Source organism: Stylophora pistillata, chromosome 12 (genome assembly GCF_964205215.1).
Source record: "Stylophora pistillata chromosome 12, jaStyPist1.2, whole genome shotgun sequence".
Taxonomy (NCBI): Eukaryota; Metazoa; Cnidaria; class Anthozoa; order Scleractinia; family Pocilloporidae; genus Stylophora; species Stylophora pistillata.
This window is the reverse complement of record NC_142530.1, coordinates 18430616-18450207: the sequence shown is the minus strand read 5'-3', so window position 1 is coordinate 18450207 and position 19592 is coordinate 18430616. Positions and strand designations below refer to the sequence as shown.

Below are 19592 nucleotides of genomic sequence, written 5' to 3'. Positions count from 1 at the left end.
TGCGATACTAGTGCAGCGCTCTACCAATTGAGCTAACAAGCCAACTGGGAGCAGGCTATCAAATTAATTCGATATAAACCCGTAGATGATAAATCAAACAACAACAAACATATGAAACATATGTGTGAACTGCGGTTATGAGACGTATATGAGAACGATCCTTCGCAGTAAAGCACTATTTGAGAAATATCGAATTAATTTGATGGCCTGCTCCCAGTTGGGTTGTTAGCTCAATTGGTAGAGCGCTGCACTAGTATCGCAGAGGTCAGTGGTTCGAGTCCCGTACAGGCCTGAAATTTTTTTCAGGTCTGATTTTCACTATGGCTCAAATAGTGCTTTACTGCGAAGGATCGTTCTCATATACGTCTCATAACCGCAGTTCACACATATGTTTCATATGTTTGTTGTTGTTTGATTTATCATCTACGGGTTTATATCGAATTAATTTGATGGCCTGCTCCCAGTTGGCTTGTTAGCTCAATTGGTAGAGCGCTGCACTAGTATCGCAGAGGTCAGTGGTTCGAGTCCCGTACAGGCCTGAAATTTTTTTCAGGTCTGATTTTCACTATTGCTCAAATAGTGCTTTACTGCGAAGGATCGTTCTCATATACGTCTCATAACCGCAGTTCACACATATGTTTCATATGTTTGTTGTTGTTTAATAATAAAATCATGACAATATTTCATTTTGGTAAACGCGCGAGCAGCTCAAACAAAACAAAACAACACGCAATTTACAAAGTACACAATACCTTGAGAACACGAGTAATTGAATATATTCAGTTCACTGTCGTTTCAGTACCTTCTGTTACAATTGGCGTTACCTTATTCAAAGCGCTGTTTAAATAGAAAGTAAATAAGATGGAAATCAAATGTCCATAGAATGTGCTACAGGCAAATAAATCTGCGATCTCACATCCAAAGAAATAAAAGAAACGACCCATACTTCTTTGATTCCCATGCAAAACTGTCCGTTTAGAGGCTGCACAAACTTCCGACTTGTTCCATGGTATTTTTGTGGTTCTCGGTTTGTCTGGTTTGACAGCATGAATCGCAAACCACTTTGCGTGACACCAAGTGACTCACTGTCACGCAAGGTTACTATCACCAATAGCAGGACACTTTCGTTTGCTTGAACTTCAAAAGTTCTCAACACTGCCGATATTTTCGACACTCAGATTTGAAAACCTTGATTTTGCACAAAACTGACCAATCTACGACATGCGTTTGTTCGCTGCCATGTTTCTTTTTCTTTAAATGTCTAATAACGCTCACATGTTCAAAACTTTTTAGTGTGCAATTCCCTACCAGTCTGTTCTATTTCTTGAAGGGTCATTTCAAGACTAGCTTCCGTGCTCCAATACCATCTGCTTTCCATAGAAGGCGCAATCTAGGAGCTTTTTAATCCATTCATAGAAAAATGTAACATTCTCTACGCTATTTTCATCATTAGTGATCAAGTCTAAATGAAACTACCTAAAAGCTAATAACAAAAATCTTTAAAATAGTTTCACCATTTGAGCAACAGACAGCGTATCTACCCTTCCCCTAACCCAAACTTAACCATGACTTGTCATTAGGGGTGGAGGGGTAGGTGCGCACTTACCCCTCCCCTAACCCAACCTTAATTCTCACTTGTTATTAGGGGTAGAGGGGTAGGTGCGTACTTACCCCTCCCCTAACCCAAACTTAACCCTCACTTGTTATTCGGGGTAGAGGGGTAGGTACGCAGTTGCTCAGACACCGACATTGAGCCGATTTAGCAATACCCACAAAATGCATACACTTAAAAAAACTTTTTTTTCCTAACGTCTGTAGCTTGCAGCATGCTTGATACAGCGCTTTAAATACACTGTTGTTATCAATTGTTTTTAGAAATCCACTCTTAGCTTCTTTGCGTCGTGGCCTACACCGAGTACGCCCCAGCGTCATGTTTTTCTTCACAGAGTGTCCCTCTTCATCCTAAGCATTTTCGTTGTTACCAGTATATCGATTAAATGCCAAGTAGGTCTACGAGAGGATGTTCTGCTGGACCAGAACAATCCGATATTTACTGCAGAACAAGCCCAACCTTAAAACGGGAAAAAGAACCCTTAACAAAATTACCTAAAAGCAAGATTTGTTTGTAAGATAACAGAGGACGTCTGAAGGAAGACTACCATTCACCTCAGCACATATTGGACCTGCTTTTAGAAATGAAATTTCACCTTGATCAGGTCTTCTGAGAGCGAGGTAAAAAAAAAAAAAAAAAGGGAGCACAACGCGCATCTGCTCAGGTGATTTCCCTTAACCCCTTAACTTCCAGAAGTGATTGACAAGTAATTTCTCCCGAGAATATTAAGATAACAGAAGACGTCTGAAGGAAGACTACCATTCACCTCAGCACATATTGGACCTGCTTTTAGAAACGAAATTTCACCTTGATCGGGTCTTCTGAGAGTGAGGTAGAAAAAAAAAAAAAAAAAAGGAGCACAATGCGCATCTGCTCAGGTGATCCCCTCATCCAGCAAACAGGCAATGAAATACTCAAACTTATCAGGTAGAAGTTGGTATCTTGATCTGACACCAAGTTCTCGTAACTAATTTACAAGGAAATGTGTAGCAATAGAAGGGAGAATTAGCAATCAGATCTTGGGATTTAAAGGGTTAAGGCTGCCTAGAATAGTTTGGCAGGGCACGAATTTTGGGTTTAACTGTAAAGATCCCGAAAAAGGTTAAGATTGAGTCACCGAAGTCAGGTCCTCCGAGTTTTAAATCCATCAAGCGTGACGAGAGGAATCCATAAAAAAATATTACGTTGGCTCCGTAAAATGGGATCCATATAAATTGCATTAATAGTTTTCATCGTCAAATTATAGAGGAGTAGGAGGGAGTTGTTTGCTTTTTGCCTACGAACCAAACACGGGTCAAGAAGAAAAATAAGTCAAAGTAAAATCATCGCTAAGTAACCAACCTTCGTGGGCTCCATGTACGGACATTTCCAGTTGTATAGATAATACTGTAGGTTACCGTCGCCGATACCAAACTTGAGCTTTTCCAGGAATTCTTTGTTCTCCATAAGGTCCAGAGCATTGAAGACATCAAATTCGCGCTGAAAATAAAAAAAAAAAAAAAAGAAAAAAAAAAAGAGAAAAAAAATTACTCGGACATCAATTTTCAAAATTCCCTGGCCTCGGTAGTTCGAAGCGTGGTTAACGCCAACCAACGAATAAATCTCTATACGGTGGATAGCGCAGTGCGTTTTGTTCACTCCAGATAGCGTCGGTAGCGTCATCCGCTTGTTGAACAACTGGCCCCCGGAATAAGTCCTGACTTTGGTGATGTAGGTAAGTGTATGCTTAGCAAGTAATGTAAACAGAGTATAGTATTGTTAGTAATGTAAGTAGTCCGTAATGCAAGTAATTGTATTTTTGGCAAAGAATGTATTCGTAAGGGTATTGTTTCTCCTCCTAGACGGGATGCCAGTCCCAGTCCATCACAGCATTTTGCCTGTATCCACATCTACTTCTGCAGGGATAGAGGTACTATGCGAACAAAGTGTCTTGCGCAAGAGCATAACCCTGGGTCGCGAATTCCCACGTAGACTCTGTGACCCCCTCCCGCAGTACGATTTTTGTGTCAGCGGTCGTTCTGCTTTAGTAATAACTAACTGAGGGAAGCTCAACTTGGGGACTAAGGTTGAATCAGCTGTTGATTATATCCAGCGATAAGAATTCTGCGCTTTTACTAAAGGTCACGTCCTCATCAGGGCTCATTGACCTCACCTTGCTAAGCTAACGAGATGCCATCCGAAGATTTTGCAACGCCGGCTACCAGCCCTAGCTGTAATCCAAATAGTTCTGGCAAACAATCTACACTAGTTAAAAAGGAAATCGAGTTTCTTCGTGCTAACCACTGCGAGGTACGCGTTGATAGACACTACGGCTACAAGCCTCTGGATGGGACGGAAGAACGGAGGGAAGTATAGATTTCATTGAGCAATTCACAACATTGAATTCTACATGTTTTGCGCGTTCCACAGCAGACATCAAGGACAGGTCGCGGAAATCATCCGAAAACGGTTTCACATTTTCATGTGGAAATGAAACCGAAATATTTTGTCGCAACAATTTATTAAAAATTTACCAATCAAGCAGCCAGGATTTTAATTTCGGTAATTGTCCGAAGGCAACGATCTACTGCATCCATTCCACACGTGCGTAATGGATGATAGCACAATGATAGCACAACTTCCACCTGTGAGAAAATGAGTACGAAGGAATGCGAAATCATCTCCATAAATGTCAACAATCATTCACGGTCGTCGAGATTTAGCGACTGATTAATAAAGCGTTTTTCGTAGTCTCAAAATGATTACAGTTTTCTTTAACCTCGGTCCCATAGGTTTTTGACAGTTTACACTGGTTTGAATCTGCCCTTCAATTCGCCTTTTCTTATCGAAAATTCTGGCAAAATCCGGTAAGGTTTCAGCTCCGGAACCCAGCTTGTCAGAGAAGAGCAATCTATTATGATACCGCTGGTGGACTACAGGCAGATCTTCGTTTACCATTACTCAAGTTAGATGACCGCTGACACGATAAAATCATACTGCGGAAGGGGGTCACAGAGTCTACGTGGGAATTCGCGACTCAACCCGGATGAACTGTCTGGAACTGGAGCCCAGACTGCTCAATCCACAGTCCAACGTTGTGTTCCAGGCCACCGCTTTTCCTTGTAACAATTTCGTGACCTGGAGCTACCACGTTACGTTAAAAATCACTAGTGCCTCCCTTAAATTACCTGCTTGGCTAGAATCAACGCATCCTGCATCAGCTCAACCAAGGGAAAAGTTTGTGAAACATTGTAGAACGAGTAGGCAGCCTTGAGCTGTTTGTGTACTGGGTGATGCATCACGGTGGAAGGCAAAGTGTAGAAGCTTATCATGTCGGTGACTTGTCCTTCTTTGTCCTGACAAGTTAAAATTAACATTCACAGTTTGGTGTTGACCAGATTTGTCTCTGTTTAGTAAAGCGCACTACGACGTAAATTGAGTAACCCTTTTAATTCTAACGAGACCAAGAAAAAATTTCTCCTAACAATATCAACAGAAAGTCGATCAGACAAAAGATGACAACAAAGGAACTTATCAATTAGAATTATAAGAATTATATCGCAGACAGTAGGGAGGGTTACCAATGAGATCTTGGGAGTGTAAAGATTAGGTACCTGAATCGCACTTCGATTTAGTGCCGCAGGGATTTCAATAAGAGCCGATTACCGGCGATCTACCGCTGCCCTGTAAGACCTCTCATTGCCGTTTGTTTTGACTGCAAGCAGGCTCTGGCGTCAAGGTTTCGCCTTACGGAACAGTCGTGGATGATACCATTGGCAGCCATTTAAGTTACCGAAACCATAAAAAAGCCATAAAAGTTACGTACCGAAAGCCATAAAAGTTACCGAAACCTCTAGTGTCGTAAAATCACATGGTGTCTAGTTAATAAAGCTTAAAACGCGAGTGACCATCACACAATAGGATTTTGCCCGTTTTGAAGAGTTGCTTCAGTCTAACAACCACCTTAAAAAACGTGAGCATACGAAACATGTAAAAAAAAAAAGTTTCCCAAATCAGTGTGAGGGCATCTTTAACACCACTTTTATACCCTAACTCCTTAGATTTCAATGGTAATTCTCCCATCTATTTTTTGTAAAGTTCTTCGTAATTGAGAGAATGTGGCTTCATCAATGTTACCCCCACCGACGCAGCCCCAAACACTTTCTTTAGAAACTATCAGCCTTTATTTATCAAGAAAGCAGCACACTGGAGCTTTTACTCTTGTTTTTATGAAGCACAGACTTCAATAGTAATTCTCCCTTCAAGGTTTTCTAAAGTTCTTTTGAGAGAAGGTGGTGTCATACCAAGACAGTAACACCCTGCCCCATATTTACCCGTATTTTTGACCGCACATTAAGCAAAATACGTACCTTGACAACAAACGAATCTACGATGCCTTCACGAGGGGTGAACCAGTGTCTGAATTCTGCCTGTGTAACAGATGGATACATCGATAAAGAATAGTGATAAGGACCAATGCATTAAAGGGAAGTTTGCGAAAATCAAATCCGATCTGCTTATTATAATAAGTAAGCAGAGTTTAGTTTAGTTTAATTCATTCGCCACAGGAATGGCAGGAGAAAGGAACAGAACTTTCGTTCCAATTGACACCTAACCCCTTTATTACCCACGCATCCCACCCCGGGGAGGACATCCATCACAAAGTGATCTCGTGTGTGGGAAATTAACGTCTCCTACCCCAACCCTGCTGGAGACGGGACCTCCATTTATCGTCCCTATCCGAGCAGACTAGAAAGTCTAACCATTTGCAGATATTATTACAAAGGCAGCACTTTCTTCTCAGTTAATTAAAGACCCTGAGTGTTGGTCCGGCCGGATTTGAACTCACGACCTCCCGCACAACAGTCCGGCGCTCTACCAATTGAGCTAACCGGGAGGCGGTTAGAGTAACCAGGGTTTTCAATAACCATTTAAACCGCTACGAGTGACTAGCAGCTAATTTCTCCCAACTAATGAGGCTCTTGATTGTTAAACAAATTCTCCTTGTCAGCACCTTAGAAAATGTTTTGAGAACAGTATGGAGAATATGAAGACTGATGTTGGGGCGTAAGGGGTTTTAGCCTTAAAAAAATTGTAGAAGAGGAAAATGGAGTAAAGTAACAAAAGTTTGTTCTCAAAGTCTGATTGAAAAGTAACTCAGGCCATCGAAATGTATCAGAAAATTTTGTGTAGTAGCCAAAAAACTTATTTTGCCAGTTAAACACACTAAGCGCAATAATGGTACCATTCTCGGGGAGTTTCTCTCGAGCAGAATGCAGAGCAAGTTGTGGATTTAACGTAAGTAAAGAGAGCTGCGATTGTGTACATTTACGTGAGCATGGTGTATTTCTTACCTCCGAGAACTCTGGGGCTAAGCTGAACTTCTTCAAATACTACCAAAGCAAAAATGAAAAAAGGGCGGTGAGGGGTGTAGTAAGATAATTTGGTTTTATCACCTGAGTTGACAATGTAAATTGGCTACCGTAAAGAGTTTGTAAAACTGACGTTTCAAGCCTGAGCCCTTAATCATCCGCTCTGACGAAGGGCTGACGCTCGAAACGTCAGCTTCAGAAACTCTTTACAGTGGCAATTCACATTATCGACTCGGTTAAAAAAAAAAAAACAAATTATCTATTTACTGCAAGTGACACAAGTAGTACTTCATATCACCCCCTATCTATGTCACACAACTTGTACTTCATATCACTCCCTATCTATGTCACACAACTTGCGCTCCACATCACTCTCTGTCACACAACTTGTATTTCATATCATTCCCTACCTATGTCACACAACTCGTACTTCATATCACTCCTAATCAATGTCACACAACTTGTACTTCATATCATTCCTTATCTATGTCACACAACTCGAACTTCATCTCTCTCCCTATCAGTGTCACACAACTTGTACTTTATATCACTCTTTATCTATGTCACACAACTTGTACTTCATATCACTCCTAATCGTCACACAGCTTGTACTTCGTATCACTCCCTATCTGTGTCGCACAACTCGAACTTCATATCACTCCCTATCAGTGTCACACAACTTGCGCTTCATATCACTCTCTATGTCACACAACTTGTATTTCATATCACTCCTAATCAATGTCACACAACTTGTACTTCATATCACTCCCTATCTGTGTCACACAACTTGTACTTCATACCTTCACTGTACTTTGATACGCAGAGCTCACATCCTGCTCTGTTAGAGTACTAATGTCTGGTATTTTTGTCTCCTGTGAAGCAATTGGACAATAGACACTGGAAACAAATTCCTCCTCTTACTTTTAACATGTATATGAATTAGAAAATGAAGGAAAGTTTTATCACGGGTGTGCCTGTTGATTTATGGCTCTCTGAAACCAAAAAAACAACTTTCAATTTCCGTACCCGCACCTCATTCTACCCATCTCCATCAGTGTCCACTTATTACATGTTTAGGCATCATACAAATTTTGGTGGGCTAATGTGCCGATCAATTCAAAACTTCAAAATCCCCCCCCCCACCCCCTGGTGACCCATGCGTATCTACCTGGTGGATGAGGAATAGGAACTTTGCCTGAGTGTTGTGGAAAATTTAAACATTGCCTGGGTAGGGTGAGGAAATTGGAGCCAGAAGTGTCAAGTCTTTCAAGTGGAATACACAGGTTTTGTCTTTTAATATGGTGGTGTTTAAAGGTAAAGAGTTCAATTTCACAAGCAAATGGTTCAGGAAAAAAGGTCTATAAAAAGTTGACAATCAAATTTGGCATACTTGGGTTTAGCACTTGATCACAATTTTTGGGCCCGAGGAGGGGAGGGGGGAATTTGAACAGGCCTACTTTTAAACATTCAAATGCACAGGGGGTGGGGTTGCCCAGGTGGGAATGTTGAAGCTTTGAATTGCTCACTGCATTAGAAAGTCACATATTACCATTTTTTCCAATACTTTTCCTCACAAATCAATTTTGACTTGATCCACAGATTCTTGCAGAGGTACTCAAAAAGCTTGGCCAACAGCAAGACTGTTAATCTCACCCTTGGTTATGGTCTCACTTTTAATCCACCACCAAAATGGACATACAGTACCAGTACAATTGAAATGACTGAATTGATATCAATTCAAAACAAATGTGTATTGCTTGAATTTCTTACCTCTGGTAGTCTGTATAGTTTCACAGTCCTTTGCATGGTCATGTTACGGCTGAGATGAGAAAACTTGACATCTACAAGTTTCTTAGGGTTCAGGGACCTATGCCAGTAGCTGAGAACAATGACAGCACAATTAAGTTTTTCCATACAGTCAAGTAAAAACACATATTTGGAATGATGGAGCCTTGCTTTATTTTGAGTACACAGGGTTGTAGTTAAGAAATTATGCTGTTGCCTGAAATTTCAAGTGTGGTGAAAGATTTTACGTGAATAACCTAAGAAGTGCTAGTTGTGCTTTACCAAGCAATTGCCAGCCAAAAATCTGGCTGGTGATAGTGGCTTTTTCATCTGGCAAATTTTGCTGGCAGCTGGTGCTTAGCAACAACCCTGAACACAGTGCAGCTGGATTAATTTACAAACAGAATACAAATCTTCAAAGGAACTAACAACAGTACTTACCGACAACAAGCAACTGGTTTGGGAAGAACAACACCAGCAGTATAAACAGCTTGAAAAGTCCCTTCTAAGTTCACCCTTCTTGTGATCTCTCTTATCAACACTGGGGCAACTCGTTTGGATCGGAGCTTCTTATGGACACACAAAAAGTTAATTTCAACCATTGAGACAACCCTGGAGAGAGAAGAAATGAAGAGGAATGGTTAGAAATTGTCCAAACACCATAGGCCTTTAATGACAAGAAAAGTCCACTTTGTAAATTTAAAGAATGACAAGAAAAATTTTGAAAGTCTCTTTAATTTGTTTTTCTTTTCATGTTTTGGTTTCTTCCACTTCTGGAAAATCTGTCACGTCACTATCTGCCAGCAATATGAATCTTTCAATGCAGTTAGCAGCCAAAATTTGAGGAAATTTCTCCAAATGATCTGGGATCAACAATGGTGAACACTTTGTCATTCATCAGCCCAAAGGCATGTGATGTGTCAGCAGCTGATTGGTAATATCAAACACACCTAAGAAAATTATCATTATTTGACATGTGTTCAATTATGGCTTTTGTCAGGGCTGGAAATCCTTGTAAAACATTATAGTTTACTTAATAATAGGTTATAAAAGCTTCACAATCAACTTACTGTTCATAAACCCTAATTTGTGCAGGTATGGCACTAATAAAACCTACAAGCTTGCAGTTACTTGCCACACGCACACCACAATGCCATGACATTTTCCAACCAGGAGGTTTAAGGGCCCTGAAATACAACCATAACTCAAAATGTTTGTATCCTAATAAAAAAATTATGATGTTACTGGATTTTTCAGCCTTAGATATTCAGAATAAAATACTGGTAGTAGTAGTCAACTGTCTTGTAAAATTTCAATTATGGGAAATTATACAAACCACAAAAGAAAATCTGGAGAATAGTCGAATCGAAACATGTTGTCATCATCTTCCACATAGTTTTCATTCAGTAATGTGTAAAGCTCCTTAAGCTGCAACAAGAAAAGGAAACACTTATCAGGAAAAATGTAAAATACTGGAATTCTTTTTAGATAAGAACTAGTCAGTTGCCAGACAAATGACATACTTAAGCCTATACAGCCAGTCCAAGATCTTTTTAAGATCTTTGCCAGGATCCTCAAGGATTTAATGAGGATCTTACAAGGATCCTTATCAAGATCATTTCAAGATCTTTTAAAGGATCCTTTAAGATATTTGAAGAATAAATGAGGATCTTTCAAAGATCTTTTAACCCATTGACACTTGACACCTCGCACGTGACAATGCCAATTATCCTCAGGGATTTCCTCACTTGTGATTGCCTTACAAGAGCGCTAAATTAAACATATATGCGTAGTAGAGATCAATGGGAAATCAGATTTCGAAGTTGTGGCCAACGAAAAGGGAAATAATTTATTGTCAGGAATATACCAAAATAAAGTGCCCTTTAATTCATGGAGAAAATAAAATTTCAAACTATCCCTTTGCCGCGCGACGATTTTCGAAAATGAGATTTTTTTTTGAAGCGTTGCGAAAGCGAGATGTTGTCAAAAGATAAGAGGTCGAGAATGCGTAGTTCGGTTGGATTTAATCATTTTTACTATAATTCTTTGATAACCATTCCAGTTTCTTTCAGGTTAGAATGTCTGAAAGCTGTTAAAGACAGGAGAAGCGAAAAATACACCTGTGCGAAATACGAAGTTGCGAACAGCAAAGAAAACCCAGTGGGGCGTACTAACACTTACTGAAAAAAAAAAAAAAACAAAACATCAGACAACAGCGATCGGGTTTCCAATCAAGATTTATTGAATTAAAATTCAGCAGCCAAACTTAGTAAAACATCTGCCAATGGAGACCAAACCAATTGAATTGCCAAAACAAAACAAAAAATCCAAACTCGCAGCGACACGAAAATTTAGTGAAAATTTAAAGTACGCTCCGCAATAAACATGAAAGCCATAAAAAGATCAAGGCAAAATTGGAACCAATCAAACGGCCAATCAAGGATAAAAAAGGCCAAAACAAGAACCAAATACTTAATTATACTTATCCTCTCGTCTTTGTTTGTTTTCTCTTCTCGTCGGGCACTATTCCGGTGGAAAATGACTCGGGACATGAAGGAAGGTTCAAGCACTATTCAACTATGGAAATCGTGAAAGCAAGTCTTACAAAGACCTATGCTGCACTTTAAGCACTGAAAAGTGGTCTCTAATGATCGACCCGACACTGTCTTAATACCTAACTTGCTGCAATGAATGCAAACCTTCTTCCTACCTTCAATCTTAACTATGAAATGAGATCCTACATTTCCTAGCTCTCGAGACAAAAAAAAAAAAAAGATCCTTGAGGATTTTGGCAAGAAAATGAAAGATCCTTGAAGATCTTAACAAGAATTGTTAAGATCCTCAAAGATTTCTCAAAGATCTTCATGAAGATCCTTGGGAGGATCCTCAAAGGTTGTCATGAAGATCTCCCTTGAATGTGTTTTTTCACTAGGAAGAGTATTTTTCTTTTGTTACAAAGGAAAGCACAACCTTATTTGTTCAAAAAGTTGTACAAAGAGGAAAGTTTTAAATAAACATTGTCCCGCAAGCTACAAAAAGATATTTAAAGGGTAAAAAAAACCCAGCAGCTTATATTTGCTGCAATAGAATGCTCTCCCATTTACCATTTCAATCATCTGCTCTTTGAAGCTCAGAGTTTTCATTGAGCTTCACTCTTAGAAAACTCTTTGCTTCTTGGAAGAGCTTATGTCTAAGGACAAAATTACATCATTCAGAGCATATTTTCATGTCAATCAGAAGCCGTTTTGGTATGCATACCACTTTCTCATCACTGATATCCAAGGTGTCCCAAATAAAACCTTGAGGGAGGGTGTAAGGTTCTTGTCTCAGTTGTTCAACAGGCTTGTCCTCCTCAATGCATCCACATTCAATGATATCTTCATCTAAAATCAATGAAGAAGAACTAAAATTGTCATTTGTTTAACCCTTTACACTCTAAAATCAATATGGACATTCTCTGTACTGTTCTCTATACATTTCCTTTGGTACAGACAAGGAGAATTTGTTTAACAATCAAGAGCTCCTTTAATTGATGATTATTTCCTTTATTCTCATGATCTTACTGGGTGATTCATATATCTTATTAACCAAGTGCGAGGGCCGTACTGGGAGAATATCGGCCCGAGGTCTTGACAGTATGGACCGAGCGCAGCAAGGTCTGTACAAAAAAGACAGAGGGCCGATATTCTTCCAGTACGGTCCCAAGCAAGCTCGGTTAATAAGAGATTTATTATACGACAGAAGTTCAAAGGGACACAAGTGTGGTATCATTCGGGGCCATTCGGAACAGTGCCTGGTCCAATACTGAGAGAATATCGACCGGCAATAGAGCATTTTGATTGGTTGATTTTAGTTAATGGCCCTCTGACTACCCAAGTCGTGTAATAAAGGGCAATATTGTGTGGAGAAATTAGATGATCAAGGCTGTGCTCTAAGAAAAAGTGAAGGGTGCCCACTGCTCTGAAACTTTGAAATACAGGGTTCCCAGCATATGCTTTTGTATGAAAAACTAAAATTTCTAAATTGCCCAAGAGCAAAAGTAAGGCACCAGGGGCCACTGGGTGCTGCTTGACCACAGCCCTGGATGATAGTTACTTTTAAGGGAAAAAAAATGTTAAAAAACAAACAGCTTGGATTTATATTACTTCAAGTTGTATTTATTTTCTAGTTCCAAGTACATTATAAATGCAATAAAATTAAAGAAAAAAATTGTGATGGCAAAAAGAGGATAAATTAAAGAAATACTGAACAAAACCTCTAGTTCAGAAACAAAAATTCTTATCCAGATGTAACTCTGTCCACAGTTCACAGTTAGAATCTTAGCAGAGAAAGACACACCAGCCATAAGATCTTTGGAATACCATCATTCTCTCAATAAAGCAAGTTTAACATGCCTTTGCTTGAGACTTGAAAAGAACAGCATGGTCGAACAGGACAAACCTTACCATCAATCGATTCAACATACCATTATCTGAACTTATCCTTAAATAATCTTTCTCATAATGTGAGAATTAACACAAGATAAAAAAACAAATTATTTTTTACACTAAATGCCTATCAAAATCTCTTTAAAATCTAAAATCTCACTTCTTTCAGCAACACTTAAACCTACCAAACAGAATATTTAAGTTATTTCCTCTCTTTGTTTTATTTTGCCCTTTGTATTTACTTTTACCTATACTTAAAGATAATATCATATTAATTATGTTTTTTCTTTTAGTATTAACCTATATTAGAACAACAAAATGATTATAAAGCAAGCATCAAAACGCTCAGGGTGATCCATTGTTAGCAGCTGCATTTTACATGGGTCGATAATTTTTGTGAGAAACTATTGGAGAAGTGGGTGTGTGCGTAAAAAAAATGTACGCTAGAAAAAAAATCCTACCATACTATTACTTAATCACAAGTCAGAGATTTTATCTTTTTTCTTTAAAAAAACCTCTAAAGACAGAGTCTTGTAAATAAAACAACAAATCTAATGTAATAATTAGTCAAAATCCAGCTGCAGACAAGTTGGAACAAATTAAGACCTGTAGTTGCATTACAAAAACCCACCTAGTTTAGGCACCGGCTGAGTGTCCCAGAACTGATACTTCTTTTTCATAGCTTCTTCCGTTGTTTTGGGCGCTTTCACTTCCGCAGCCCGCAAACGTTCGAAGCTCTTTTGTAGCTCTCGCAGATTTTGGAGGTTAACTGCCGGACTTGGCAGAGACTCAACTGCAGTGTCACTTCCTTCATCGCTTTTTCCCTTTTTCTTTTTCTTCTTCTTTTTAGAGCTACCCAATACCAATTGACTACCTCCTTTCGCAGGTCCCTCTTCAATATCCCCATTAACTTCGCGATTTGCGAATTCTATGCCGCCGCCTTCGTCTCGTAGAGACTTGATTTGTTCTGGCGACTCACTCTTTCCGTTGTCGTCCGCCATCTTGAAAAGGGTGCACATGTGCGTGGCCCAGTCTCTAGTCGAGGGTCCCCTTCCCATCATGCTCAACTATCCTTATCACAGCTCATTGTCACATGAACGTCATAACGTAGTCAACAACCTCTTCATCACAGCAGTAATTAATTTACACAGGCAGAAGTCTTTCATTAGGCTTCGAACGAGCTGTAAGATGAAATTATTCCTCTCGTTGTTGGTCGTGGTTGTCTTCCATGCAGTAGGTAGCTTTGGGCCTCTACATGCGTCTTGCAAAATAAGTTGGTAAGGGAATTTGAGATTACGTAAGATACCCAATAGTCCGCCAGTTTTGTGTGAGCTAACTTCGTGTGATCTGGTATTCACGAACGTACCAAATGTAATCTTGAAATTAATCTTCATCACTCCATTTTATTGAGTTAATGGGTAAAGCTTCAAAATTTCGAGTGACTTACCCCAAATCAGTTCCACCATAAATATAACTTGTGTACGTAACAACTGCACCATTCGTAGCCGTCTACCAGTGCAGCTAGGACCAAGAAAATAAAAGGGAAATTATGCTGCAGAAACCATGCATTTTTCATTTTACCTTTAAAAGTAAGGCTAAAACTGGAAAGTATGACACTGTCAGCCATTTGAGATTCAAAAGAGTTACTTTTTTAAGACTTGTCTTCAAATGTGTTACTAAAGTCCACTAGTCAATGAAGGCTATTATTTTGCTCAGTGACCTGCTCACTTGCCTGTCAAAAAGCATTCTTCAAGTCACATAATCATGACTGCCTTATACAAATCAAGGGCAAGTGAAATGAAAAGAGAAAGCTGAATAACAAAATTGACCATCTTTCTTATTCAAACTCAAAATTTACCATCTTTCTTATTCTATTAAGTATTGACAAATGCTGATCCTAGCAGTGTGCAGCACGCAATTCATATATGAACTTCACCACATCCTTGTTCACTATTGAGTCTCTGTGGCTGACAGTAGAAGGGCATTGGAAATATACAGAATCCAAAGGTCTGAGGTTCAATTCCCCATATATAGGGACTCAGAGTCTTTTTCTTTGTCCTAATTATTGCTCATAACAAGATAAAAAAACTGTCTTTCTCTGAAAGCTTGAGCTGTTTGTAATCTGTCTGTGCAAAATGGTTTTTACTATGGGAGCTGTATTGTGAGGTATTACATTTAGGCCAGCTGATTACATTTTTTTAATTAAATAGCTGGTATTATGTTGTGAAGTCAAATTTTTACCTCATTAGCTAGAAGCTGTAAGGTATTTATGAAACTGTTTTTGTGTTAGCTGGAAAATAAAACACTTTATGAATATCTTTCAGGTCTTGGGCGGTTAAATGCAGTATGGTTAATGATGCCATCGTCAATCAGATTCAGAAGTGGCATTCAAATAACACCTGCCCAGATGGAAAAGGGGAAAAGTGTCTATATACGGTATGTAAACATAGAAATGTGACCATTGTTTCAGGGTACCTTGTCTCCAGAATAAACCTCAGAGTTTACAGAGAATCTTGGAATCTGTAAATTAATCTGCTCTTCTGTCATGTAAGGTCTTTGTAATTAATGTTGCCAACTCAGTGAATTTGCTTTGGCTAAAACATTTTTTTTCTGAACCTTTTACCAGTACACCCTAACATTGGTGTTTGAATTCTCCACACTGTTCTTTTTGCATTTCCTATGGTAGTAACAAGGAGAATTTGTGTGAGAATCACAGGGTTCCCACACTCCTTGAAAGTCCTTGAATTGAATTTTTTGTTTTCAAGAACTTGAAAACCCTTGAATTTAAACTCAGGTCCTTGAAAATTTTTGGAAAGTCCTTGAAAATAAGTGTAGATGAATCAAAATCAAAGTTTTCTTTTGTTTTTGGTGTTGAAAGTACAAGTTTCTAACATAACCTGCAAAACTGAGTTTTTCTTTCAAATCCCATGTCAGATTATGATTTTTGACATGCAATTTTTATGTATTTTGTACTTGATTGGTGCATTGAAAATAACCTCGGTTACGTAGCACATGATCACTCTGATATGCATGCTCGAAGTCACACTTGTTGGACTTTTCGGCCACACCTATTTTATGCAAAAAGTCCTTGAATTTGAGACCCAAGGTCCTTGAAAATGACCTAAAAAGTCCTTGAAAGTCCTTGAATTGGGTTCCTGAAAAAGTGCAAGAACTCTAGAATCAGCAGTGTCCTAAGTGGGTGATCACTTCCTCTACTCTTGAGACCTTAAAATTTGATGCAGGGGTGATATTGTAAGGAGAAATTAGGTGCTGGTCACTCTTTAGAGTTAAAGGATTAAATTAAAATGACAATATTTTCAGTTTAAGACAAGCTTTTGACTGTTACTCTTATATGCCATGTTCCACTTCTATTTTTATTCATTTATTATTTTTGTTTCAAAGCTTGTGAGCCAGACTGATACTGAGATCAAAGCAATCCATGAGACACCCAAGCAACACTACAAAGATGACCTCACATTTACTTTTACTGCAAATGGAACTGGACTGTGTAATGTGAAGGTATGGAATTTTCCAGGCTAATAAAACAGTATTCAAGTAGATGTAGAAGACATCCAGTCATATCTGGCTATAAAGATAGCCCATTACCTCAATTTATATTGCCCTCTTACCTCCAAAAGCTCAAGGGGGCCTAGCTTAAAACAAATTTAGGTGTCATTACCCTGGTCCTGATAAAAGTGTCCCATTGGAACTATTTAGAACTATAGTGAAGAAAGATGGTGACTTGAGTGAGGTATATGGGGAGAATCTTTCATCTTTGATTCTATTTCAGGTGGCATTAAGTAGGTAAATACTGATGGTTTGATGGAGAGTTTTTGACTCATTGATTGTGATGGTTGACCACAGTTGTCAGACAGGCGCCAAATGTTTGTGGGCATCCCACAGGATTTCTCGTCGGGAATAAATTATTTTCATTTAAGAAGGTTGCCATTCTGATTTTAACTGTACATTTCTGAAAGAAAGTGATGTAAAATAAGTTCTCTAAGTGATGTGGCTCCTTGTGCAGAACTTCATGACTCTTGTGTGGTGATTTGACTATAAAACCTAGTAAGACATCAAACCAGACCATAACTTTGTCTCACTGTCTTATTTTGTGGGAATATTGAAATGTAATATAATCATATAACCATGCCGCCTTGAGCTACATACAGTCAAACTTTGATTATCTGGACTTGTTGGAACTTTGAAATGGCCCGGATAATCAATTGTCCGAATAATCGAGAATATGAATAGTAATGAAGAACAAAAACTGATTAATTTAAGGAAGTGACATTTATCCTGAGACAAAACAATTACAAATCATTTGATAAAGATATGGTCTACATCTTCACTGTCCTAGGTGAATACCTACATATGTGTGTATTAACAATTAAAATTAACGAAAAATGTTTTTACATTGGCCTAAAATGTTGAAGTAAGTCAGTTTGTCATACAGAAGAACATTGCCTTTAAGTCACTTTTCAATGCTGTAGTTTCAAAAAGAATATGGCTATGGATCTTGATCATGACCAATAAATATTCATGAAAAAATTGGGACGAGAGAAAAAGTGCAAATGATGGAGAAATCTGGATAATCAAGATCCGGATAATCTAGGTTCAACATTATTATAATTATATTTACTATATGCAGACTCCAGATATATGAAATGAAAATTGCGATACCTAAGACTATTGCTTTGCACTGTACAACTATTTTAAACCTTCTTTCAGGGCTATTCAACCTCTGAAACATGGTATGCTGTGTTGGACTATGGTACAAACTACTGTAACCTTCACAACTTGATCACAGGTATGAGGCTGTTATATTTAGCAATGAACATACCATATTTCTTCAAATAAAAACTGAGGCAGTTATTTAAAATTGCAGCTAAATGGAGGGGCTCTTATTGGAAAGAGGGTGCTTAGTCAATGGGGTGCCCTTTCAACAAACTCTAACCTTATTTGGGCTAAATTTTTATAGAGAGACTAAAACTATGACATTATAAACAAAGCCAACACAGGGATAAAAAAGTATATATCTGGAGCTGACTTAAAGGAAAGAAACTATTCTTCTGTAAAGAGTTTGCTGTAATTGAAACATAAAAAATTATAAATAAACTGGCAGTAGAAACAGGTTTTCCTTGAATCCCTACTATTTATGAAAGTGAGGGTGGGGGGGGGGGGGGTGTGTGTTTGACATATTATGGCCAAGGGGGTGGGCACTTATTTGTGGGAGGGCCCTTATTAGAGTGTTGGCACCTTTTTGGGGAAATACAATAAACAAAATTTCAATTGAGTGTAGAAGGTATCTGTTATTGCTTTGGTTTGCTCTAACTAGTATTATCTCTGTTATTACCATTCATGTGATTGTTTTCCCTAGAAAATGATTATTTTAAGGATTCATCTCATTTAAGATGTAGACTCTAACTGTTACAATTTAACTTCTAAATATTGTAAGAAAATTTATTTGTGCCTGTTACCTGTGACAAAGTTAGTGATTCATTATTAATCAACCCACATTTTGGCAAAGATATCTAAATTGCTCTTAATCTCTATCACCATTCCACTATTCCTTCTACTATTTTTTTTTTTATCTCCCATCAGATTATCATATAATACTGATTAGTCAGTATACTTTATTATTGCTCTGGTTATCTCATTATTTTATTTGGGTTATTGCATCAGCTGAACTTATGCCTTGGTTTCATCATTTTTGTAGGAGCTGGACTTGACAAAATGCCAAAATACTCGGAAGAAACCAGTGACTCTGTTTGCACCCAATACAGCTCTGCTGACTGTGAGAAATACTGAGGGGGCAAATGTTTTGCTTGAAACTGCCTCTGGGGAGGAGATTTTTCAACTTATTTTTGCTCTGATTAAGTTCTCGCTGGAACAATTAATATCCTCCATCACATTAATGGAGGGACCCTTACTTTCATGAAAATTGAAATGCTATTGAATAAGTTGCTGTTGCCTTTCATTTTGCATGGTTAGTTTTTAATTCTAATTGACCCAACCAACTGAAGAAGCTCTTGATTGTTAAACAAATTCTCCTTTTCTGCACCTTATACACATTTATAAAGAAGGAGATGACAGAAGGATAAACAAAGAAAGAAATTGATTGATGTTTTTTTGTTTTAGATACATTTAGAGATTGGGATTAAAATATAAAATAAATTTTCTTAGATGCATTTTGTAGATTTGTAATAAAATGTAAAATGATTAAACGGACTGAGTAGATAAAGGTCTGCTGAAGTAAATGGATTGCTGTCTTAATTTGTTAATTGAGAGTTAAACAAACACAATTATGATTATAACAATTACAAAGGCCCCACATAATGTAGAAGCTGTACATGTTATACTGTCATGAATTACTACAGCTGTAAACAGGAATATTTTGACACTTCTTGCCTGTGTCCT

The 19592-nt window shown here is 38.3% G+C and overlaps 2 protein-coding genes across 2 annotated transcripts; one reads left to right on the top strand and one right to left on the bottom strand.

The window, feature by feature from the left end:
* Positions 1 to 665: 665 nt before the first annotated feature.
* Positions 666 to 14209, bottom strand: LOC111331486 (glycylpeptide N-tetradecanoyltransferase 2). Its single transcript, XM_022936612.2, has 12 exons — positions 13807 to 14209; positions 12007 to 12131; positions 10085 to 10176; positions 9819 to 9935; positions 9190 to 9360; positions 8734 to 8842; positions 7764 to 7835; positions 6946 to 6984; positions 5962 to 6021; positions 4780 to 4947; positions 2954 to 3091; positions 666 to 2071 (listed from the first exon to the last, which is right to left on the bottom strand). Exons 1-12 carry the CDS (start codon positions 14192 to 14194, stop codon positions 2051 to 2053), a joined length of 1500 nt encoding a protein of 499 aa, XP_022792347.2. The 5' UTR covers positions 14195 to 14209; the 3' UTR covers positions 666 to 2050.
* A 47-nt stretch (positions 14210 to 14256) lies between these two features.
* Positions 14257 to 19432, top strand: LOC111331483 (uncharacterized). The gene is made up of 5 exons (XM_022936607.2): positions 14257 to 14452; positions 15500 to 15611; positions 16578 to 16694; positions 17904 to 17982; positions 18892 to 19432. The coding sequence occupies exons 1-5, from the start codon at positions 14364 to 14366 to the stop codon at positions 18981 to 18983; spliced, it is 489 nt and encodes a 162-aa protein (XP_022792342.2). The 5' UTR covers positions 14257 to 14363; the 3' UTR covers positions 18984 to 19432.
* Positions 19433 to 19592: the final 160 nt, after the last annotated feature.

Coding starts and splice junctions, on each gene's coding strand:
- LOC111331486 (XM_022936612.2), bottom strand. CDS start 14,194: ATGTGCACCCTTTTCAAGATGGCGGACGACAACGGAAAGAGTGAGTCG. Junction 7,836..8,733: donor AACTATACAGACTACCAGAG/GTAAGAAATTCA, acceptor ATTGCTTCACAG/GAGACAAAAATACCAGACAT. Junction 6,985..7,763: donor CGTATCAAAGTACAGTGAAG/GTATGAAGTACA, acceptor TTGCTTTGGTAG/TATTTGAAGAAGTTCAGCTT.
- LOC111331483 (XM_022936607.2), top strand. CDS start 14,364: ATGAAATTATTCCTCTCGTTGTTGGTCGTGGTTGTCTTCCATGCAGTA. Junction 14,453..15,499: donor GCGTCTTGCAAAATAAGTTG/GTAAGGGAATTT, acceptor AATATCTTTCAG/GTCTTGGGCGGTTAAATGCA. Junction 17,983..18,891: donor CCTTCACAACTTGATCACAG/GTATGAGGCTGT, acceptor TCATTTTTGTAG/GAGCTGGACTTGACAAAATG.